General features: G+C 41.9%; 1 protein-coding gene across 2 annotated transcripts in view; it reads right to left on the reverse strand.

Moving 5' to 3' along the window:
* Positions 1 to 1,772: 1,772 nt before the first annotated feature.
* The window catches only part of dbf4 (DBF4-CDC7 kinase regulatory subunit), a 66,788-nt gene continuing 43,223 nt past the window's right edge, over positions 1,773 to 25,337 (reverse strand). For both annotated transcript variants that reach the window (XM_078416928.1, XM_078416920.1), the window contains exons 8-13: positions 24,190 to 24,235; positions 22,743 to 22,788; positions 20,029 to 20,160; positions 14,268 to 14,400; positions 8,507 to 8,625; positions 1,773 to 3,171 (exon numbers count right to left, since the gene is read on the reverse strand). In XM_078416928.1, the coding sequence (XP_078273054.1) occupies positions 2,025 to 3,171; positions 8,507 to 8,625; positions 14,268 to 14,400; positions 20,029 to 20,160; positions 22,743 to 22,788; positions 24,190 to 24,235 (1,623 nt within the window). In that variant the 3' untranslated portion in view covers positions 1,773 to 2,024. The remainder of the gene's footprint in view (positions 3,172 to 8,506; positions 8,626 to 14,267; positions 14,401 to 20,028; positions 20,161 to 22,742; positions 22,789 to 24,189; positions 24,236 to 25,337) is intronic.

Genomic DNA, 25,337 nt, shown 5'->3' on the forward strand with positions numbered 1-25,337 from the left:
TCCACATGGCAGGTTGCTCTGGAAGGTTACATTTCATGGGATCCAGGGAGAGCTAGCTAACTGAATACAAAATCAACTTCATGGTAGGAAACAGAAGGTGATGGTGGAGGTTGTTTCTCGCACTGGAGGCCTGTGACTCAGGAATCGGTGCTGGGCACATTGCTGTTTGTTATCTACATCAACTATTTGGATAAAAATGGAAAACGCATGAAATAGTAAGTTTGCAGATGATGCTAAAATAGGATTAATTTCTATCAGGAATTAATAGTGGGAACTTGATCAGCTGTGCAAGCGGGCTGAGGAAGGGTTAAAGGTGTTCAATGCAGATAAATCTGTGGTGCTGCATTTCAGTAGGCTTTTGGTATGCCGGCCTTCCATTAGTTAGGGAGTATCGACTTTGGGAGGTTATGCTACACTTGTTCGCAACAGTGGTGAGGTCGCACTGGGGAGTATTGTGTTTGATTTCAGTCACCCTGCTATAGGAAAGATGCTATTATGCTGGGAACGGTGCAGAACAGATTTATGAGGATGTCGCTAGGGGTTGAGGGCCTGTGCTGTAGGGAGATGTTGGGCATGATCGGATTTTATTCTGTGGACTGCAGGAGGCTGAGGGTGATCGTATGTAATATCATGAGAATAGATAAGGTGAAAGTCTATGGTGAGACTGGTGAGACCGCACCTGGAGTACTGTGTGCAGTTTTGGTCTCCAAATTTGAGGAAGGATATTCTTGCTATGGAGGGCGTGCAGCGTAGGTTCACTAGGTTAATTCCCGGAATGGCGGGACTGTCGTGTTGAAAGGCTGGAGCGATTGGGCTTGTATACACTGGAATTTAGAAGGATGAGGGGGGATCTTATTGAAACATATAAGATAATTAGGGGATTGGACACATTAGAGGCAGGAAACATGTTCCCAATGTTGGGGGAGTCCAGAACAAGGGGCCACAGTTTAAGAATAAGGGGTAGGCCATTTAGAACGGAGATGAGGAAGAACTTTTTCAGTCAGAGAGTGGTGAAGGTGTGGAATTCTCTGCCTCAGAAGGCAGTGGAGGCCAGTTCGTTGGATGCTTTCAAGAGAGAGCTGGATAGAGCTCTTAAGGATAGCGGAGTGAGGGGGTATGGGGAGAAGGCAGGAACGGGGTACTGATTGAGAGTGATCAGCCATGATCGCATTGAATGGCGGTGCTGGCTCGAAGGGCTGAATGGCCTACTCCTGCACCTATTGTCTATTATCTATTGAATCAAGAGCTAAAGGGCATAGATTTAAGATGAATGATTTAATAGGAACCTGAGGGACAATATTTTCACACAGAGGGTGGTGGGTTTATGGAACAGGCAGCCAAAGGAATAATTAGGGCAGGTACAATAATAACCTTGAAAAGACGTTTGGACAAACATGGATAGGAAAGATTTAGAAGGATATGGGGTAAACACAGGTAAATGGGACTAGTTTAGATGGGGAAAGTTGGGCCAAAGGGCCTGTTTCCATGCTGCAAGTTCAAGTTCTGGGATAGCCTTTGATAGTACCCAAACTAGTTCCATTAACTTGGGGAGTTGCCTTCAATCTCAACAAACTGCTTTACTATTCTCTGATCCTGGGAGAAATGGTTTTATATGAAGCATTCATTTGCATAGTGTTACAAGGATTTACATGTAATTAAGCTGAAAACTGCATTTGAGCTTTGTGTAATAAAAATACAAATTTATTTTGTGGTAACCAAATATACAAATAAAACATTTAAATGCGGTTACTAACCATTCTGTTATTTGAAGGGGATATTTTATCATGAATTGAAATTTGAGTATAATACGAAGAGAAATGGAAAAAAAAAAATCTTAATTGACTCATTGTTCTTATAGCAATAGGTAGGCAGCATTTATTTTTCATTCTCAAACCTCACAGGTACATTAAAGTGATGAAGTGGAAAAACAATAACGATACTGAAATTTTTGCAAAACGAACAGAAGTAAAAGTCTGACCATTCATATTCACTCCTGCAAACAAATATTGCCATTATATATTTTTTTAGAAACCAAGAAAGGACGATAAAGATGATGAATGGGTAAATAGTGACAGGAGGTTCTTTGACTGATCATTATCCCACAAGTCTCCTTCTGACATTTTTTGTGATGAATGTTCTGTAAAGCCTCTAAACTCAGAACCACTGTCTTCACTGGTTTGAAATAATTCCAGTAAACCTTTCAGTGGCAAACTAGGAGGCTTATCTTCATCTGCCAAACTATTTTCTTTTGAAGGTGTACTTATTTCCATTCTGTGATGCTGAGCCTTATTTTTGCTTCTTCCATAACCAGCTGAAAATCTCACTTTCCTGTGCAATTTCATGCAGGGTGAAGAGTGCACAGAATGAACTTCAGTATTTTTGTGTGCAATGGCATTACATGGAGTTGTTATTTCATGCATCAATCCTGTCAGATCTTCATTCCTGTCTTTGCCAAAAAATAATTGTTTTTGGAGAGGGTCAGATGGATTTTTTACAGAAGTGGTTGCAATGAAAGGTGAACCACAACCAGTTACCGCATTTTTCTGCTCCATGCACATTTGCAGTACATTATCCTTTGATGATTTCTGCAGGTTTATGATGTTTTTGTCACTGTCACATGCTATGAAATCTAGCTGTGGCGTACTTCCTTGTATGTCCTCGTCAAATGGATGCTTATGTGAGAATTCTTCAGCAAAAGATGGTGATTTCTCTTTGTCTGGCAATCTTCCAAAATGATGCAACTCTTCTGAAGTACAGTGCTTTGAAATCATGGAACTAACTTCCTGGGTTTGGCACAAGGACGTACTAGGGAGAGTCCTGCTTTTTGTCTGATTTTCACAAATACCTTTGCTCTCACTGAAGGATTTGCTATTAGTAAAAGTGGATTTGTCCCCCATGTCAGAAATGCTAACATGACTTTGTGTAGACAAAGCCAACAATTGGCTTGGTGAATTTAGGGTGCCTGAAGATACAATTTCCTTTAAATGAAAAGACAAACTACTTGGTTTATTTTCCCATCCACTAACTCGTTCATTGTTCTTTAGCCTCCACGACACTGCAGATTTATTTCCTTCCATATGCTCTTCATGCGGTCTTTGAAATTCATTAATTAGCTCGGTAGTATTTATCTTCGTGAATGCTTGTGTGTGCACACCAATTGAGCACTTTGTTCTAAGCAGAAACAAAAAACTGTCATTAACATCAGATTTCAATTTTCCAATTCCTTAATTATCAAGCAATAGGTTACATACTTCTAATACTGTTACTGATTTTCTCCAGTAACTGTTACTGGAGAAAAATGCAGAAGAGATGAATAAGGAGCAACAGTTTAATTTAAAGCAGATTGCATGAAGATAACCATCTGATGGGTGAGCCTTAAAAATGTTTTTTTTTTACTGGATCACAAAGGCTTGTTTAAAAAATGCCATTCAAAAAAATTGTGGGTAATACATGAGAAAATGTTATCTGTGACAAGTGACAGACTTTATAAATATGAAACAATGTTATAAGTAAATTTGACATGTTTATTGTTGTCCATAACAACCTGCAAACAGGAATTGATGCGAGAATTTAAGGAAGCTATTGGGCAGAGAGACAGGCAGTCAAAATTGACCCATGCCTGAGGATCTTATCAAAGAGTGGTAACATCAAAGTGAGGAAGAGAGCAAGAATGGAATATCATCTAGTTCTTTTCCCCTTGCTTTCAATAGACAATAGGTGCAGGAGTAGGCCATTCAGCCCTGCGAGCCAGCACCGCCATTCAATGCGATCATGGCTGATCACTCTCAATCAGTACCCCGTTCCTGCCTTCTCCCCATACCCCCTCACTCCGCTATCCTTAAGAGCTCTATCCAGCTCTCTCTTGAAAGCATCCAACGAACTGGCCTCCACTGCCTTCTGAGGCAGAGAATTCCACACCTTCACCACTCTCTGACTGAAAAAGTTCTTCCTCACCTTTGTTCTATTCAGATCAGTTTGTCTCCATCAAATCTCCTCCACCATTGCCCCATTTACTGTTCCAAACTCCAAAAGGGCTCCTATCAATTTGCCTTTTTCTTCATGAGGTGCACAATATCCCTGTACTCTACATAAGGTACCAGGCGCATTTTTGAAGTTATACGATCAATACAAGTACATTGGAGACCATTTGACCCGGTGGGCAAACCACTACTGGGTCCAACTATCCAGACGATGCAGGAGATTGCTGTAGTTAATTCTGCTGCACAATTAAGGAAAGACAATGAAAAGGAAATCCAGTCACTGTTTAAAAGCAAGTCTAATTAATCTGTAAACACTTTATGTTTAAGTAAACATTAAGGAATTTTTTTAAAGTTTCCAATGGTAAAAAACAGTGACCATAAATGCTTGATCAATAGAAAGCTGACAGCAATGGACAAAAGGATAAAAATCTTAAGGGGTAGAGATTACTGGTACCCTGGAGTCCGTCTTTAAATGCAATTTTTCCAGTCTTATAGAATTTAATCTGTAATTCATGTCAAATATGTTTTTGTGTGTTGTCTGAGTTCACACCTCCAGACTTGGGGACAGTTTCTTCCCAGCTGTCATCAGGCAACTGAATCATCCTACCACAACCAGAGAGCAGTGCTCTATACCTCTTTGGTGAGCAGCCGGAATTGGTTGTGCATGTGGGCACAAATGACGTCGGGAAGAAGAGGAATGAGGTTCTGCAACGTGAATTCAGAGAGTTAGGAAGAAGGCTGAAAAGCAGGACTTCTAGGGTGGTTATCTCTGGATTGCTTCCAGTACCTGGTGCTGAGGGAAGGAACAGGGAATTAGGGGATCTGAATTGGTGGCTGGTGCAGGGAGCAGGGATTTAGATTTATAGGGCACTGGGATCTCTTCTGGTGTAGGGGTGAGTGACCTGTACAAAAGGGACGGGTTACACCTTAACTGGAGGACCTGCATTCTGGCAGGCAGGTTTGCTGGTGCTACACGGGTGGGTTTAAACTAAATAGTGGGGGGGGGGGGGGGGGGGGGGGGGAGGAGTTGATAAATTGGGAGCATAAGGATGGAGTTAAAGGGGAAAAGAGAACAGGAAAAGTTACAAAGGACACTCGAATTAATCGGACAGAAAGTTCAAGAAGGGATAAGAGAGTAAGTCAGATGAAATTGGAACCAGTGTGAGAGGGAAGGTGAATACTGAATTAAAAGTGTGATATATGAATGCGCAAAGTATAAGAAATAAAGTGGATGAGCTTAAGGTTTAGTTAGAAATTGGTAAGTATGATGTTGTGGGAATTACAGAGACATGACTGCAAGAGGATCGGAGCTGGGAACTGAATATTCAGGGGTATACGTCCTATCGAAGAGACAGATAAGTGGGCAGAGGTGGTGGGGTGGCTCTGTTGGTAAGGAATGAAATTCAGTCCCTTGCGAGGGGTGACATAGAATCAGAAGATGTAGAGTCATTGTCGATAGAACTGAGAAATTGTAAGGGTAAAAAGACCCTAATGGGTTATCCCCAAACAGTAGCCTGGAGATAGCGTGCAAGTTGCATAAGGAGTTAAAATTAGCAGATAACAAAGGTAATGTTACGGTGGTTATGGGAGATTTTAACATGCAGGTAGAATAGGAAAATCAGGTTGGCACTGGACCCCAAGAAAGGGAGTTTGTAGAGTGCCTCCGAGATGGATTCTCAGAGCAGCTTGTACTGGAGCCGACCAGGGAGAATCCAATTCTAGATTTAGTGTTGTGTAATGAACCGGATTTGACAAGGGAACTCAAATTAAAGGAACCATTAGGAAGTAGTGACCATAATATGATAAGTTTTAATTTGCAATTTGAGAGGGAGAAGGTAAAATTGGAAGTGTCGGTATTGCAGTTGATCAAAGGGGACTATGTTGGCATGAGGGAGGAGCTGGCCAAAGTTGACTGGAAAGGGACCCTAGGAGGGATGACGGTAATAGAGCAAATGGCAGGTGTTTCTGGGAATAATCCAGAAGATACAGGATCATTTCATTCCAGAGGAAGAAAGGGGAGTAAGAGGCGACCATGGATGACAAGGGAGGTCAAGGACAGTATAAAAATAAAAGAGAAGACATATAAGATAGCAAAGATGACCAGGAAGCCAGAGGATTGGGAAACTTTTAAAGATCAACAGAAGGTAACTAAAAAGGCAATACGAGGAGAAAAGATGACGCATGAAGGTAGCCAAGAATATAAAGGAAGATAGTAAAAACTTCTGTAGGTATGTGAAGAGAAAAAGATTGGTAGAGACAAATGTGGGTCCCTTGAACACTGAAACAGGTGAATTTATTATAGCGAACAAGGAAATGGCAGACGAGGAGAACTTTGGTTCTGTCTTCACTAAGGAAGACACAAACAATCTCCCAGATGTACTAGTGGACAGAGGTCCTAGGGTGACGGAGGAACTGAAGGAAATTCACATTAATCAGGATATGGTGTTGGGTAGACTGATGGGACTGAAGGCTGATAAATCCCCAGGGCCTGATGGTCTGCATCCCAGGGTACTCAAGGAGATGGCTCAAGAAATCGTGGACGCATTGGTGATCATTTTCCAATGTTCTATAGATTCTGGATCAGTTCCTGTGGATTGGAGGGTACCTAATGTTATCCCACTTTTCAAGAAATGAGGGAGAGAAAAAGCAAGGAATTATAGACCAGTTAGCCTGACATCGGTGATGGGGGAAGATGCTGGAGTCAATTATCAAAGATGTAATAGCAGCGCATTTGGATAGTAGTAACAGGATCGGTCCAAGTCAGCATGGATTTACGAAGGGGAAATCATGCTTGACTAATCTTCTGGAATTTTTTGAGGATGTAACAAGTGAAATGGACAAGGGAGAACCAATGGATCTGGTGTACTTGGACTTTCAGAAAGCCTTTCTCATACAAGAGATTAGTGGGCAAAATTATAGCACATGGTATTGGGTGTAGGATATTGACATGGATAGAAAATTGGTTGGCAGACAGGAAACAAAGAGTAGGGATTAACGGGTCCCTTTCAGAATGGCAGGCAGTGACTAGTGGGGTGCCGCAAGGCTCGGTGCTGGGACCGCAGCTATTTACAATATACATTAATGATTTAGATGAAGGAATTAAAAGTAACATATTGGCAAATTTGCAGATGACACAAAGCTGGGTGGCAGTGTGAACTGTGAAGAGGATGCTATGTGGATGTAGAGTGACTTGGACAGGTTGGGTGAGTGGGCAGATACAGTATAATGTGGATAAATGTGAAGTTATCCACTTTGGAGGCAAGAACGGGAAGGCAGACTATTATCTGAATGGTATGAAAATAACTGCAGATGCTGGTACAAATCGATTTATTCACAAAATGCTGGAGTAACTCAGCAGGTCAGGCAGCATCTCGGGAGAGAAGGAATGGGTGACGTTTCGGGTCGAGACCCTTCTTCAGACTGAGTGGTGAATGGTGTCAGGTTAGGAAAAGGGGAAGTACAACGAGACCTGGGTGTCCGAGTACATCAGTCACTGAAAGTAAGCATTAAGGATACAACAGGCAGTGAAGAAAGCTCATGGCATATTGGCCTTCATAAAGGGAGGAGTTGAGTATCGGAGTAAAGAGGTCCTTCTGCAGTTGCACAGGGTCCTGGCGAGACCACATCTGGAGTATTGTGTGCAGTTTAGGTCTCCTAATTTGAGGAATGACATTCGTGCTAATGAGGGAGTGCAGTGTAGGTTCACGAGGTTAATTCCCGGGATGGTGGGACTGTCATATGATGAAAGAATGGAGCGACGGTGCTTGTATTCACTGGAATTTAGAAGGATGAGAGGGGATTTTGTAGAAACATATAAAATTATTAAGGGATTGGATACGCTAGATGCAGGAAACATGTTCCAGATGTTGAGGGAGTTCAGAACCAGGGGGGGCATAGATTAAGAATAAAGGGTAGGCCATTTAGAACTGAGATGAGGATAAACTTTTTCACACAGAGAGTTGTGAATTTGTGGAATTCTCTGCCTCAGAAAGCAATGGAGGTCGATTCACTTGATGCATTCAAAAGAGAGTTAGATAGAGTTATTAGGGCTAGCGGAATCAAGGGGTATGGGGAGAAGGCAGGAACGGGGTACTGATTGTGGATGATCAGCCATGATCACATTGAATGGCGGTGCTGGTTCGAAGGGCCGAATGGCCTACTCTGCACAATTGCCTATGTATCTATGGTGATCCTCGGACTATCCTTGATCAGACTTTGCTGGCTTTACCTTGTACTAAACGTTATTTCCTTATTAAGTATCTATACACTGTAAATGGCTCAATTGTAACCATGTATTATCTTTCTGCTGACTGGATAGGATACAACAAAGGCTTTTCTCTGTACCTCTGTACACATGACAATAAACACAATGTAACTATGTGTGCTTGTGATGATGCTGCAAGCAAGATTTTTATTGTACCTTTAACCTCATCATATTTATGCATATGGCAATAACTCGACATGACCTGATTCTAAGATTGATACTTTTTCCTTACAAATTCTAAAGCACAAACAATATTTCTTACCGTTTCATCGTATCTCTTTGGAATTCTGCAAAATCACAGTCAAACTGAGAAATTATTTTATCCACAACTTTAAATTCTGTGCTCTCTGAAAACTTTTTATGATGCTCACTTTTGAGATGCTAAAAAATTAAAGAAATACAAAATCAGACAAAAATAATAGAACAGCGGCAGAACAGAATCAGGAGAATGCCATTTGACCCTTTGAATCTGCCCCATCAAGCAGCCAAGTTGGTTAGGCAGTTCAATCATCCAATATTGCCATTTCAAAACCTAGTAAACACTGCAGAGTTACTCCAATTGCAATTGCATTTGAAAGTGAAACAGCATTCAAATCATTGACACGGTGTCTCTTTATTTTTTTTATTAATGTGGCCAACTGAAAGAGAAGTTGGTAGCCTTCTAATATATCTTCTAAGGTTCTGGTTGAAGAGATGATGGGACAGGTGAACAATTGCGAAACAAACAATTGCCCTGTTAACATATTTCTATTTTCATAATGTTGCTATTTTTTTTTAAGAGTACGTATCTATTCATGGAGGTACATACGACTACAGATGCTGGAATCTGGAGAAAAAGATTATCTGGAAAGTTGCTGGAGGAACACAGCACATCTTTGGAGGGGAATGGACAGTTGACGTTTCAATTTGAGACCCCTGATCTGGACTGAAAGAGTAAAGGGGAAGTATCCAGTATAACAAAGTGGAGGAAATGGGATAGATAGCAATTTAAAAAGTTAACTAGCAAGAGCTAGCAAGTGAGGGGTGGATACACACGAGGAAGGGCTGATTGGCAGATAAGAATCGGCTGGGAGAGGGAATGGTGGAGATGGCAATAGACACTGGGGAGCAATGAATGAAGAAATGGCAGCAGATTCTGGAATCTGATAAGAAAGGATAGTGAACCAAATAAGGAGAGTTGGTGACATATGAGACTGTACTTGTTGGAATTTGCAGCAAAAGTAAATAACAGCAGTTGGAGGAATTCAGCTGGTCAGGCAGCATTTGAGGAGGAAATAGATAGTTGATGTTTCAGGTCAAGACCAGAGTTCAACACAGACCCAGCCGTTCTTTTTTTGTTAATGAAGGGTGATCTCAGATGGGAGCAACAGAGGAAGAGCAGTAAAGGATGGGAGGGGGGATCAAGTGGAAAGAGTCGTGGAGAGAGTTGAAAGGAACAGCCAATGTGCACAAGAAACTGCAGATGCTAGAATCAAGAGCAAAGAACAAAGTGCTGAAGGAACTCAATGGATCAGGCAGCACTGTGGAGGGAATGAAAGAGTCAGGCCCTGTGACAGGGGGCTTAGAGGTTTTGTGGGAAGAAGGGTGTGCATAAGAGTCCCAGGGTAAATAGGTGAGAGGGAAACAAAGAGGCACAGGTTACCTGAAATCAGATATTTCAAATGTTCATGCCATTGCGCTTTAGACTATCCAGACAAGTAATGAGGTGCTGTTCCTCCAGTTTGTGCCTCAGCCGGGCACTGGAGGAGGCTGACAACACAGTTCTGAGAAGGAGTGGGAAGGTGAACGACAATGGCTAGCAAACAGAAGAACCAGATGGCCATAATGGACAGAATGCAGATTCTGTAAAGCACATCTATTCATTCTACCATAACCTCTATCAGTCTCTCAATGCACATTTTATGTAGAAGCTGCCAATCCCTATGCAATAGACACATGTTAAATGCACCACTCTACCTTAGTTGGATTTAGGAGGGAGTGAACTGTCATCACTCAACATAACTATGAAGGAGTGAGCAGAAGCATTTTAAATATTGGGTTTCAGCAAAACCTCATTTATTAAAAGAAAATACTTTAAAAAAATGTTATTTCTCTGCTAAATTGATTTGGAAGTCTAATTGTTACAGAACATAGAACAGTACAGCACAAGAAATGGTTTTTTGACCCATAACGTCTTCACCAAACATGCTGCCAAGACCATCATTTATCTACCCGCACAAAACGTATATCCCCCCATTCCTTCCATATCCATATACCTATCTCGAAAGTCTTTTAAATGCCACTAACTTATCTGTTCGACCAGCACTCCCAGCTGCACGTCCTTGTGCAAAAAACTTGCCACGCACATCTATATACTAAAACTCTCGTGTTTGTTTGTTTGTTTGTTGCTGAACTACAACCAAAACAGTACACGATAGCACGACAATTTTAGGCCCACTTTACTCACCGTCGTCCCTTTGGTGCCTTTGGTGCTAATGGAAGAGGTTTCATTGAAATCGGTGTCATATTTTTAAAGTTATTTACATTTTAAAGTTTAAATCTATCTCCTAGCGAGGGATGGGGGGGAGGGGGTGGAGGAGGAGAGAGGATAAGGGGGGTTGAGGGAGATGGAGTGGGGGGAGGGGGTGGAGGGAGGAGGAGGGAAAGGGGGAGGGGAGGGGGGGGGAAGAGGGTAGAGGGGAGGGATGGGGGGCGAGAGGGGAGGGGGAACGGGTGGAGAGGGTGCTATACCAAAGCAGGAGACGTTTGGGCCCAATGGGTCTACTTGGTCTAGTCTACTTTAAACTTTGCCCTTCTTATTTTAGCGCTATGTTTATTGATGTGCTGAGGTTTTGTAGCTTAATCGTACGATTTTAACAGTATGTATAAATAAAATTTAAGATAGTCATCCTGTTTATTGTATCTATCAGAATATCAAGCAGGACATCAAGTAACAAAGTAGTACATCTTAAGGAACTTTATTAATATGCAAACAATTATCATAATGGCTGAGCTTTCTCGAGTCAGAAGTTCATAAATTGTAGGCGAAGAAATAGGCCATTCAACCCATCAAGTCTACTCCGCCATTCAATAATGACCTATCAGTGTACATCAGACACTGAAAGTAAGCATGCAGGTACAGCAGGAAGTGAAGAAAGCTAATGGCATGTTGGCCTTCATTGCGAGAGGACTTGAGTTTAGGAGCAAAGAGGTCCTACTGCAGTTATACAGGGCCCTGGTGAGACGACACCTGGAGTATTGTGTGCAATTTTGGTCTCCTAATTTAAGGAAGGACATTATTGCTATTGAGGGAGTGCAGCGTAGGTTCACCAGGTTAATTCCCGGGATGGCGGGACTGACATTTGATGAAAGAATGCATTGACTGGGCTTGTATTCACTGAAATTTAGAAAAATGAGAGGGGATCTTCTAGAAACATATAAAATTCTTAAAGGATTAGACAGGCTAGATGCAAGAAAAATGTTCCCGACGTTGGGGGAGTCCAGAACCAGGGGTCACAGTTTTTAAAAAAGGGGTAGGCCATTTAGGACTGCGATGAACAATAACTTTTTCACCCAGGAGTTGTGAATCTGTGGAATTCTGTGCCACAGAAGGCAGCGGAGGTAAATTCACTGGATGTTTGATTTAGCTCTTGGGGCTAAAGGAATCAAGGGATATGGGGAAAAAACAGGAACGGGTTACTGATTTTACATGATCAGCCATGATCATGTTGCATGACAGTGCTGGCTCGAAGGGCCAAATGGCCTACTCCTGCCCCTATATTTCTATGTTTCTATCTTCATTCTCAACCCCATTCTCCTGCTTTCTCCCTATAACCCTTGATACCCTGACTAATCAAGAACCTATCAATCTCCACTGTAAAAATTTCCATTGACGCCTCCACAGGCTTCTGTGGCAATAAATCACAGATTCACCACCCTCTGATGAAAGAAGTTCCTCGTTATCTCCTTTTATTCTGAGGCTATGGCCTCTGATCCTAGACTCTCCCACAAGTGGAAGCATCTTCTCCACATCCACTCTATCCAGGCCTTTTACTATTCGGTAAGTTTCAATGAGGTCCCCCCCCCCTTCATCCTTATAATCTCCAGTGTGTACAGGCCCATTGCCATCAAACACTCATCATATGTTAACCTAATCATCCCTGGGATGATTCTTGTGAATCTCTCTGGACTCTCTCCAACGCCAGCACATCCTTCCTGAGGCCCAAAACTGTTCACAATACTCCAAAAGCAGTCTGGTCAGTGTCTTATAAGGCCTCGGCCTTACATCCCTGTTTTTGCACTCTTGCCCTCTCGAAATAAATGCTAGCATTGCATTTGCCTTTCTTTAATACCGATTCGACTTGCAAATTAACTTTTTGGGAATCCTGCACCAGCACTCCCAAGTCCGTTTGCACCTCTGATTTCCAAATTCTCTCCCCGTTTAGAAAATAGTCTACGCCTTTATTCCTACTACAAAAATGCAGACCTCCCGACATTTGATCTTACAAATTCAGAATTTTGATGTCCAAAATTCAGAATTTTACATAAAAATGGCACTTAATGCAACTTTTCAGCAAAAAAATGTATGCACGCCAAATGCGCAAGCAAATGTGTGAAAAACGACTATTATTTCCAACAGTCTGTAGTTCTTGGACTACATGTATAATGTCAGGCCTATCATGAGTATATTCTGCTATTTATATAAAGGTTATTGAACAGAAATACTTTTTACAAAGAAAAAATTGTTTTGTTTGGTTTTCTCTATTTTGCTTTTTCCTTACACAAAATGTATGACTAAGTTATGAAGAGTTTCATTTAAAACTGCACATACATACTTGCTCCAGTAGTCTTCAACAGTAAATCACAACAGTCCATGTACCCCCACCTCCCACTCCTCCCCACCCCCCGACTCCCACGCACCCCCCCACTCCCGCCTACCCCCTACTCCCCTCCCCCCTTTCCCCCCCACTCCCACCCTCCCCTCCCTACCTTTTCCCCCCACCTCCACTCCCCCTCCCCCCCACTCCTCCCATACCCCCCTACCACCCCCACCCTCCCTTCCTCCACCCCCCCGACCCCCACTCCCCCGCACCCCATCCCCTCTCAACATCAACGGGCCTCGTGCTGCGCAGCAAAGGGAGCCCCGCGGCATGGCCAGGCCGGGCCAGCGGCGAGGTGAGACCGAGCCAGCGGCAAGGTGAGTCGAGGCCAGCGGCGAGGGGAGGCCAGCGGCAAGGTGAGGCCGGGCCAGCGGCGAGGTGAGTCGGAGCCATCGGCAAGGTGAGTCGAGGCCAGCGGCAAGGTGAGGCCGGGCCAGCGGCGAGGTGAGTCCGGGGCCAGTGGCATGAGGCGAGCAGCGGGGCGGGGCGAGAGGCAGGGCGAGCGGCGAGGTATGTGTTTTGCGGAAAAATGTGAGGTGAAATCGAAATGGTGGAAATGAAATAAGAAAGCAGAAACTTTCCGCCAAGTTCGGAAGGATTGGGAGGTCTGAAAATGTATGATTCCACGGTTTACTACGCTGTATTTAATCTCCATTTCTCAGCCCACTCTCCCAACCTATCCAGGTTCTACTGCAGAGTCCCTGCCTTCTCTACCTGCCCCTCCACCCATCGTCATATCAACAGTAAAAACTTGCCCACAAAGTCTTCAATTCCCTCATTCAAATCATTGATATACAAGGTGAAGAGTAGCGCCCCAGCACCGAACCCCGCAGAACATCACGTCACTGGCAGCCAAACAGAAAAAGCTCCCTTTATTGCCACTCATTGCCTTTTGCCATCCAGCCAACCTGCTATCCAGGCTAGAATCTTTCCTCTGATACCATGGGCTCTCATTTTTAGCAGCCTCACGTGCGCCACCCTATCAATGGTCTTCTGAAAATCCAGGTCTGAAAATCCAGTCATTTAATTATAATAGTTTTAGCACATAAATTTGATACGTAAAATAGTTTTCAATTACTTTTTGTTTTGTTTTATTTTACTACATGCATTCGCCCTCCGCCCCAGTGTGCTATGGCAATATTATGAAAATACTGCAACACTTACAATTTTTAAATCTTCGTACTTCATCATGCAGCATTCACAGTAACCCTTCTTTATTTTCTCCTTTAGAGTTTCCATGATTTTTGTATCGATTTTGCAAGTTTTCTCACTGCAGGTCATTTTCTGGCCTTTATTTCTGGTGTATGCAAAAAAAATAAAAGTATACGTGATTGAGATAAACTATGCCATATCTCAAATAATAAAACTATCTTGAAACAAGGAACTGTAGAAATGGTTTACAATAAAAGGCATTAAGTGCTGGAGTAACTCAGCTGATCAGATGACATCTCTGGAGATCATTGATAGGTGGCGTTTCGGGTCGGGACCCTTCTTCATTTCCCAGGAAATGTATGAGATTTAAATAATTTGGGCAAAAATTTAAGAAATTACATGGTATATATTTCTATCTATGGTCACTTCAGCAATAATCCTACTCTCAGATACACCACATCCACTGGCTCATCTTCATCCATTTTATCATATCATATCATATATATACAGCCGGAAACAGGCCTTTTCGGCCCTCCAAGTCCGTGTCGCCCAGCGATCCCCGCACATTAACACTATCCTACACCCACTAGGGACAATTTTTACATTTACCCAGCCAATTAGCCTACATACCTGTACGTCTTTGGAGTAACCTACATACCTGTACGTCTTTACTTGTAACATCCTCAAAAAATCCCCGAAGATTAGTCAAGCAGGATTTTCCCTTCATAAATCCAAGCTGACGAACCAATCCTTTTACTGTTAACCAAATGCACCGTTATTAACTCTTTAATAATTGACTCTAGCATCTTCCCCACCACCGATGTCAGGCTAACTGGTCCATAATTCACCATTTCCTCTCTTGCTCCTTTCTTGAAAAGTGGGATAACATTAGCTACCCTCCAATCCACAGGAACTGATCCTGAATGTATAGAACATTGAAAAATGATCACCAATGCGTCCAAGATTTCTAGGTCCTAATGCCACAGCCAAATTATTTGAACCACCTCAGTAGCACGAGAAAACCATCCCACAAATGGTTCCCTTGTATAGGTTACCTTGACTTCCTGACCACCAGAACCCAATCAGTGAGGATATGGGACAAATCATCCTCTACAATAATCCTCAACACTGGTGCTCCGCAAGGATGAGTTCTCAGCCTCCTTCTTTACTCATTGTACATCCACAACTGTGCAGCCATGTACAAATCTAATTAAATCTTCAAATTTGCAGATGACACCATCATTGTGGGATGAATATCAAATAATGATGTGACGGAGTGCAGGAAGGAGATCGTGAACCTCGTCTCCCGGTGTCGAGACAACAACCGACAAAGGAGTGATCGACTTCAGTAAGCAAGGCAGTACACATACCCGTTTGCACTGACAGCGCCGAAGTAGAGATGGTTGAAAACTTCAAACTCCATGGAGTCAATATCACCAATAACCTCCTGGGCAACCATATTGAACCAACAACCGAGAAAGCACACAAACCTCTCTACTACCTTAGAAGGCTAAGGAAGTCTGGCACGTTCCCTACAACTCTCACCAACTTCTTCAGATACATATAGATACATAGATACATAGCCAACAGGTGCAGGAGTAGGCTATTCGGCCCTTCGAGCCAGCACCAACATTCAATGTGATCATGGCTGATCATCCCCAATCAGTACCTCATTCCTGCCTTTTCCCCCATACCCCTTGATTCCCCTAGCCCGAAGAGCTCTGTCTATCTCTCTTTTGAATGCATCCGGTGAATCGGCCTCCACTACCTTCTGGGGCAGAGAATTCCACAAATTCACAACTCTCTGGGTGAAAACGATTTTCCTCATCTAATCCCTGAATAATTTTATATGTTTATATAAGATCCCTTCTCATCCTTCTAAATTCCAGTGAATACAAGACCAGTCGTTCCATTCTTTCATCATATGACAGTCCCCCATCATCCCTGGAATTAACCTCGTGAACCTACGCTGCACTCCCTCTATAGCAAGAATGTCATTCCTCAAATTAGGAGACCAAAACTGCATACAATACTCCAGGTGTGGTCCCACCAGAGCCCTGTACAACTGCAGAAGGATCTCTTTGCTCCTATACTCAATTCCTCTTGTTATGAAGGCCAACATGCCATTAGCTTTCTTCACTGCCTGTTGTACCTGCTTGCTTACTTTCAGTGACTGATGTACAAGGACACCCAGGTCTCGTAGTTCCCCTTTTCCTAACCTGACACCATTCAGATAATAATCTGCCTTCCTGTTCTTGCCACCAAAGTGGATAACCTCACATTTATCCACATTATACTGCATCTGCCATGCATCTGCCTATTCACCCAACCTACCCAAATCACCCTGCATCCTCATAGCATCCTCTTCAGTTTACATTTCCACCCAGCTTTGTGTCATCTGCAAATTTGCTACTGTTACTTTTAATTCCGTCCTCTTAATCATTAATGTATTTTGTAAACAGCTACGGTCCCACTACTTATTGCCTGCCATTCTGAAAGGGACCCATTAATCCCATTAATCCCTACTCTTTGTTTCCTGTCTGCCAATCAATTTTCTATCCATGTCAATACCCAACCCCCAATACCACGTGCTCAAATTTTGCCCACTAATCTGCTGTGTGGGACCTAATCAAAGGCTTTCACAAAGTCCAGGGACACTACATCCACTGGCTCTCCTTTGTCCATTTTACTTGTTACATCCTGAACCACAGAAAACATTACACTGTAGAAGGGTCTTGACCCGAAACGTCACCCATTCCTTCTCTCCCGAGATGCTGCCTGACCCGCTGAGTTACTCCAGCATTTTGTGTCTACATTCGATTTAAACCAGCATCTGCAGTTTTTTTTCCTACACAAACCAACTTCCCTTCTATTGACTCCATTTATACCTCATGCTGCCTCAGCAACGTCAGCAGCATAATCAAGAACGAGTTGCACCCTCTTCTCCCCTCTCCCATCAGGCAAATGTTGCAGGTGTGAAAACGCACACCTCCAGATTCAGGCACAGTTGCTTCCCAGCTTTTATTAAGCAACCTAATTATCCTACCACAACCCGAGAGCAGTGCTAAACTACTATCTACCTCATTGTTGACCCTCAGACTATACTTGATCGGACTTTGCTGGTTTTACCTTGCACTAAACGTTATTCCCTTTTGATGAAGAGGGGCCTCGACCCAAAACGTCACCCATTCCTTCTCTCCAGAGGTGCTGCCTGTCCCGCTGACAGAATTTTGTGTCTCCCTTCCCTTATAATGTATCTATACACTGTAAATGGCTCGAATGAAATCATGTTTTGTCTTTCTGCTGCTTAGTTAGCACGCAATAAAAGCTTTTCACTGCACCCTGGTACATGTGACAATAAACTAAAATGAACTCTTATTCCTACCCTCACTAGCACATGGCATCGGCAGTAATCCTGAGATAATGAGGATATGAAGGATGTGCAGGCAGATGAGATTAGTTTTTTTTGGCACGTTCAGCACACATATTGTGGGGAGAAGGGCCGGTTCCTGTACTGTACTGTTCTATAAAAATACAAGAGGTTCTGCTGTTTAACCGTCTGCCTAATTCCTAATATTTACTTTGTAGGACCTCATCTCTCTTTCTGCCTGTGTCATTAGTAGCAATATTGACCCCATCCCAGGCTGCCCAGCCTCTCCTTTCAGAATATCTGGTGCCTGCTCAGACATCTTGTCCCAGGCACCAGTGAGGGGGGACATGCTATCCTGGAGTATCTCACTCATGGCCATAGAAGTACTTAAGAGTCATAGAGTGATGCAGTGTGGAAACAGGCCCTTCGGCCCAATTTGCCCACACCGGCCAACATGTCCCAGCTACACTAGTCCCACCTGTCTGCATTTGGTCCATATCCCTTCAAACCTGTCCTATCCATGTACCCATCTATCTGTGTCTTAAATATTGAGATAGTCCCTGCCTCAACTACCTCCTCTGGCAGCTTGTTCCATGCATCCACCACCTTTTGTGTGAAAAAGTTACCCCTCAGCTCTGTATTAAATCTTTTCCCCTTCACCTTAAACCTATGCCTTCTGGTTCTCGATTCACCTACTCTGGGCAAGAGACTCGGTGCAGCTACCCGATCTATTTCTCTCGTGATCTTATATACTTTGAAAAGATCACCCCTCATCCTCCTGCACTCCAAGGAATAGAGTCCCAGCCTACTCAACCACTGCCTATAGATCAGACCCTATAGTCCTGGCAACATCCTCATAAATCTTCTCTGTGCCCTTTCAGCTTAACAACATCTTTCCTATATCACGGTGCCCAGAACTGAACACAATACTCTAATTGCAGCCTCCCCAACATCTTATACAACTGCAACATGACCTCCCAACTTCTATACTCAATACTCTGGCTGATGAAGGCCAATGTGCCAAAAGCCTTTTTGACCACTCGATCTACCTGCGACTCCACCTTCAAGAAACCATGCACCTGCACTCTTAGATCCCTCGGTTCTACAACACTATCAAGAGCGCTATCATTCACTATGTAGGTCCAGCCCATGTTAGACTTCCCAAAATGCAACACCTCACATTACTCTGCTTTAAATTCCATCAAGCATTCCTCAGCCTACCTGGACATTCGATTAAGATCCTGCTGCAATTTTTCACAACCATCTTCACTATCTGCAAAACCACCCACTTTTGTATCATCTGCAAGCCTGCTAATCTTGCCGTGTATGTTCTCATCCAAATCATTGATATAGATGACAAACAGTAACAGGTCCAGCACTGAACCGAGGCACACCACTAGTCACAGGCCTCCAGTCCGAGAAGCAACCTTCCACCATCACCCTCTGCTTCCTTCCATGAGACAATTTTCTATCCATTCAGGAACCTCTCCTTGGCACCCATGCAATCTAACCCTCCAAAGCAGCCTACCTCACAGAACCTAATCGAATGCTTTACTGGTCCACAAAACAAATATCTACAGCTCTGCCCTCATCGACCTTTTTGGTCACTTGTTCAAAAAATCAGATTTGTGAAACACGACTCATAAAACCATGCTGACTATCCCTAATCAGCCCTTGTCCGTCTGAATGCCTGTATATCCTATCCCTCAGAATACTCTCCAATTACAGATGTTAAGCTCACTGTCTTATAGTTCCCAGCATTTTCCCTGCAGCCCTTCTTGAATAGAGGCAAAGCATTTGCCACCCACCAGTCTTCCTGCACCTCTCCTGTATTTAAAGACGACTCATAAATGTCAACCAGGGCTCCTGGAATTTTCTCTCTGGTTTCCCACAATGTCCTCAGATATATCTGATCAGGCCCTAAAGATTTATCTACCTTCATACATGATAGTACATTCAGCACCTCTTTGACCATAACACTGACAGCTCTCAACACACTTCCATTGACTGCCCCAAGTTCCTCCGTCCTCCTGTCGTTCTTCTCGGTAAATACAGTGGAGAAATACTAATTAAGGACCTTGCCCATCTCCTGTGGCCACACAGAGTTGACCGCTTTGATTCCTGAAGGGTCCCATCTCTCTAGTTACCACTTGTGTACCCTTGACTATGGAGTTCCCTATCACTACTGCTCCCCTAGATTTTGATCTATCTTGCCAGCTGTGGTGCCACTGCTGTTGGTGCTTTCTCCTGAGAGGCCATCCCCCTGCAGTCCCCAAAACAGTATATTGGTAAGATTTCCACCATCTTCAGTTTTATTCAATGTTCATTCCTGACATTAAAATTGTCATTTGTATACGTCTTTGTATTAAATTAACTGAAAACAGAAGGCAATGATCTACATACCTGGCCTTTCCTTTATTTTGCCTATCAATGCTTTTACTTTTCTTGTCAATATCAAAAGGACTGCAGGGATTTGCATTGTAGTAGTTCACCTCTGGGTAGCAATCCAACTGTATATATAGAGGTCTGTAATGACTGAATGAAGCAAAATATAAACACAAATTATTTTTTAATAAAAGATAAATAGCATTTTAATAATTAGCAACTAACAACAGATCATGGAACACTAAAATATCTCTTCCATACATTGTCCTAATAGTTGCAGCAGAAATTTAACAGATGCCATGAATTAGTTATTTGCTGTAATGCAATGTTTATTTTAAATGGGAACATTTAATGAAAGTTAAATAGATGTGTTTGAATTTATTAATTTTTGAGAACTTCTATTTCCATTGCAAGTGTGTCCGTATATAGAGGGTATAGATTTAAAATAGTTGGTAGAAGAACCAGGGGGAGGAGAGAAGTTTTTTACAGCAAGTTATGATGATTTAGAACACATTGCTTGAAAAGATGGACATTTTCAAAGGAAAGCTGAACATATACTTGAGAAGGAAAGCCTATGGGATAATGTGACAAATTAGAAGTTTTTTTGAAAGAGATAACATAGACACGATGAGCAGAACTGCCTCTTGCATTTTTAGGATGCTATAGATTTTTATTTTTAATTGACAAGATTGGTTCAGAAGAGGGGGTTAAAATTTTGAATACTGCAGTCCTGCTTTTAACCATTTGGATTCAGGTGGCCAATATTAACAATAATAAAGCAGGACTTGGACATGGCTCCTGTAAATTGCAGACATGGAGAAGTGTTTAGCGGGTGGTGGGGGAGGAGGGGTTTACTCAAGAGTCAAGGAATACAGAAGACAGAAGAATAGTTCCAAACTTCTGCAACATCATCATAGAGGAAAAGTAATGAGGTAGAGGTAAAGAAAGCGAGAATTACAGATTCCAAAGATGAAGCACTTAAATCTTGGAATGCATCAGAAGCCAGAATTAGAGGTGCATTAGTTCGGCCAAGCACAGCAGAATTTTGGATGGTTTCAAGTTTATAGAGTGGAATGAGTGTGTTAGAATATTCCAGAGATTTAATCTTTGAGTCATGTATTACACATAGACGGCAGAACCGTGCCGAGGGAAAAAGGAAAGGAGTAAGTGACTGGAGACTGAAGCTGAAAAATGAAGGCCAAAGACAATATCAGTCTTCTTAATAATTGTAACAGAAAATTTATGCTCAAGCAATTTTGGATGTCAGACAATAGACAGAGTGAGAATGGTGACGCAGATCTAGGTAACATCAGCACATATGTGGATCAGATCCTGTCGCCAAGGAGCAACAATAATTGAGAAACAGGAAGAAACCAATAATACATGGAAGTACAGAAGGTGTATCAGAGTAACCAATGCTGGTGAATCTCTTGATGTGATTATGCAGAGAATGGATCTAACTGTGTAGGAAGAAAACTGTAGATGCTGGTTAAAATCCAAGTAGACACAAAATGCTGGAGTAACTCAGCGGCTCAGGCAGCATCTTGGGAGCGAAGGAACGGGTGACATTTCAGGTCGAGACCCTTCTTTAGTCGGCAAAATTACTCACAATACTCCAGGTATGGTCTCACCAGGGTCCTGTACAATTGCAGTAGGACCTCCTTGCTCCTAAACTCAAATCCTCCCCCTCACCCAAATAGACAACATATCAGTGATGGGCTGAAGGGGAGTTGTGGTGCTAAGTATCTGATGAAAGATCATAAACTGGAACACTGCTCTGGTTTCCCCATGGATGCTGCCTCACATGTGGATAAATGTGAGGTTATCCACTTTGGTGGCAAGAACAAGGCGGCAGATTATTATCTGAACGGTGTCAGAGTAGGAAAATGGGAGGTGCAACGCGATCTGTGTGTGCTTATACATCAGTCACTGAAAGCAAGCATGCAGGTAGAGCAGGTAATGAATAAAGCTAATGGCATGTTGGCCTTCATTGCGGGAGGATTTGAATTTCGGGGCAAGGAGGTCCTACTGCAGTTGTAGAGGGCCCTGGTGAGACCGCACCTGGAGTATTGTGTGCAATTTTGGTCTCCTAATTTGAGGAAGGACATTATTGCTGAGGGAGTGCAGCGTAGGTTCCATAGGTTAATTCCCGGGATGGCAGGACTGACATATGATGAAAGAATGGGTCGACTGGGCTTGTATGCACTGGAATTTAGAAGGATGAGAGGGGATCTTATAGAAACATATAAAATTCTTAAAGGATTGGGCAGGCTAGATGCAGAAAAAATGTTCCCAATGTTGGGGGAGTCCAGAACAAGGGGCCACAGTTTAAGAATAAGGGGTAGGTCATTTAGGACCGAGATGAGGAAAAACTTCTTCATCCAGAGAGTTGTGAATCTGTGGAATTCACTGTAACAGAAGGCAGTGGAGGCCAATTCACTGGATGTTTTCAAGAGTTAGATTTAGCTCTTCGGGCTAAAGGAATCAGGGGATAAGGGGAAAAATGGGGTGTACTGATTTTAGATGATCAGCCATGATCATATTGAATGGCGGTGCAGGCTCGAAGGGCTGAATGGCCTACTCCTGCACCTATTTTTCTATGTTTCTGTGTTTCTAACCTGTTTCCAGTATTTTGCTTGTATTTTAGATTTCCAGCATTTGCAATGTTTTACCTTTTCAGAGTATAATTAATGTTATGGCAGCATATTTTAATTTAAATACTATTAGCTTACCGGTTCATTGCTTCAACTTTGATAAAAGGTTTCTTCAGTCTGCCTGCTAATAATTAAACATAATTTTGATAAGTGAAATCATGCCAAAAAATGTTAAACATTATTCCCTTTAAGACTTGAGAAATGATGGCAAAAATCAATAAACTTAGAGGACACTAGTTTTTATTATATTGTCCCGTACTATAATTTTACTTATTTTTTACATTAGCAGTACAACAATAACTTTTAGGTTTCTAGTATTAATTAAGAAACATTGGACTAAAGACATACAAATGGGTTAACATTACAAAATCTATTTTATCTATTAAAATAGCAGAATATAAATTGCTGATTTGCCATTTAAGCCAAAAATTATTAAACTGTTCTCAGACTACAGTGACATTTCTGTGATGGTGCTGGGAAGTTAGATGAGAAATTGCACCATATCAAGTGACTTTAATTACACCATGTCATAATTAACAAAGTTTAGGCTGACCAGTTTTTCAGGACACATTTTAGAGTGCTATAATTGCAATAAAGGATTTGTCAACATTAGGAGTCATTTTAGGAAAATTAAGTTGAAAGATAGTTCATAACTCTATCTGGAATATCTCAACCAGAATAATGTTACATGCAATGTCAAAAGAGTAAATGAAAGATCAATCTGTTAGAGTGAAATAAATTGGAGTTCAGCAAGAAAAATAAATAAATCTTGTATTAATTAACTGGAGGTTATTACCAAATAGGTAATTGAAACACATGTAGCAAATTGAATTTTTTAAAATGAGTTTACAAGCTCAGTCACTATAAATGAGACAAAATTTTGCAATACATGTGTGATGCCATGGATAGTGATAAATAACAAGTACATTTTATGTTACTGACATATTTACTTATGTCTATGGAACTACATTCCACAACTTCATCTATTATTCAGTAAAAGCTGCACATGAAAGACATGTATTTTCATATATTCCTTTGCCTATTTAACTTTTATCAATTATCATTGTTAAAGCTAAATTTAGATGTTTTGTTAGCTGCACTACCTGGAGATAGTTACCTCGGATTGTAGTATTGGGAAAGAGGAAATGGTGGTCAATTAGATTTAGCTACAGTGCTTACTCCTCTTCGTGCATCACAATTGGGAAGTCTTTACCCAAGTTATTTTGCTTATCATGACCAACCAATTCCAGGAAAAGCTTCAATGTCCTTGCGTTCTTTGCCTATGTTTTGTTACTCCATGATATAATTTAATCCCATCTAAGTAATATTCTCCTGCAGTGCAGCCCAGCTTTCACCTTTGGCTCCTCAGTTCTGCTGTTTGCCTCAGTTCCATGAACCCCTCACTCAATTTTTATAATCATGTCCCTTAAACTGCTTCTTAACTAAGGCTTTGTCTCCATTCTCTCTCTCAAATAAGAACTGTGCATATTGGGCAAACAAGATACATTTAGTATTTAACACCTACCTTTTGTTATATGACCATTAGAATGGACAATTCGATTGCTTTTTTCCTAAATAAAAGAAAGCATTTGATAAATATTGTTCTCCGAAATAATAGAACTATCAAAGTGGTCCCTCCCAATTATATCAGAAAAGTTAGTGCTACAGCGACTTGCCTGTTATATGAATGAATGAATGAATAAGTTTATGCTGTGGACAGTAAATTAAAAAAGATAAGTAGCAACTCACTATCCCCACAACGACCATTTATCTTTAATACAAAATAAGCTAACAAACCTGTCGATTACAAAAGCAGTGCTTAAACTATGTGTGCCAACTATATTGAGCAGTTCAAACAGGATTTTGTTAAACTGCAGTTTTACTTTTTTTGCAGGACCACTGTTTCCAGCAAGCATCTGTGGTTCTCTAGACCACCTCAATTGTAATCATTTTTGTTTTACACCAGAGGTGAAATTAACCAAACACACCCTACTTTCGTTTTATTCAGCTCTCCCTTGATCCTTTTATAATGGTTGCCGTATATACAGATAAAATACTTTATTTTACTAAGCTGAGACAGCTGTGTGAGAAAAAACACCTACCTCTCTTGATAAATATTCCATGAATTCAAGTGTGCAATTTTATGCCATACGTTCAGAAAACTAGGTTGAGATTTCCCCTAATTCACAGAACCCTTAAAAGCTAATATTTTCATCCCAGCTGGATGAGATACTAGACTCAGAAATTGAAGGATTGCACACCAGCCTGCAGATTCAAAGCTGTTTAATTTTGCAGACTAGGTGAATACCAGAACTCTGGGTTTATTGTAAAGATTAAACTGTTTCCCATATAACTAAACTGCTAATGCCAGCAAATCATGGCATCCGAATACTGTATTTATTAATCAGTGAACAACTCTACATGAAACAGTCTTTTAAGTACAAAGTTCAACGTTGTTCAACGAAGCAAGAACAAAAAGTACAGATGATCCCCGTGTTGTTGAGGGAGGTTGCAATCCTGGAATCCTTGGCTGGATGGATGGCAGAAGGCAGAGTGGTGATAAAGGTTTATTTTTCTGGTTGGCTGATAGTCATTAGCAGAGTTCCGCAGGGGTCGGTGCTGGGGCCGCTACTCTCAATGTTGTATATTAATAATTTGGATGAGGGGATTGAA

This window comes from Rhinoraja longicauda, chromosome 2 (genome assembly GCF_053455715.1).
Source record: "Rhinoraja longicauda isolate Sanriku21f chromosome 2, sRhiLon1.1, whole genome shotgun sequence".
Lineage (NCBI taxonomy): Eukaryota > Metazoa > Chordata > Chondrichthyes > Rajiformes > Arhynchobatidae > Rhinoraja > Rhinoraja longicauda.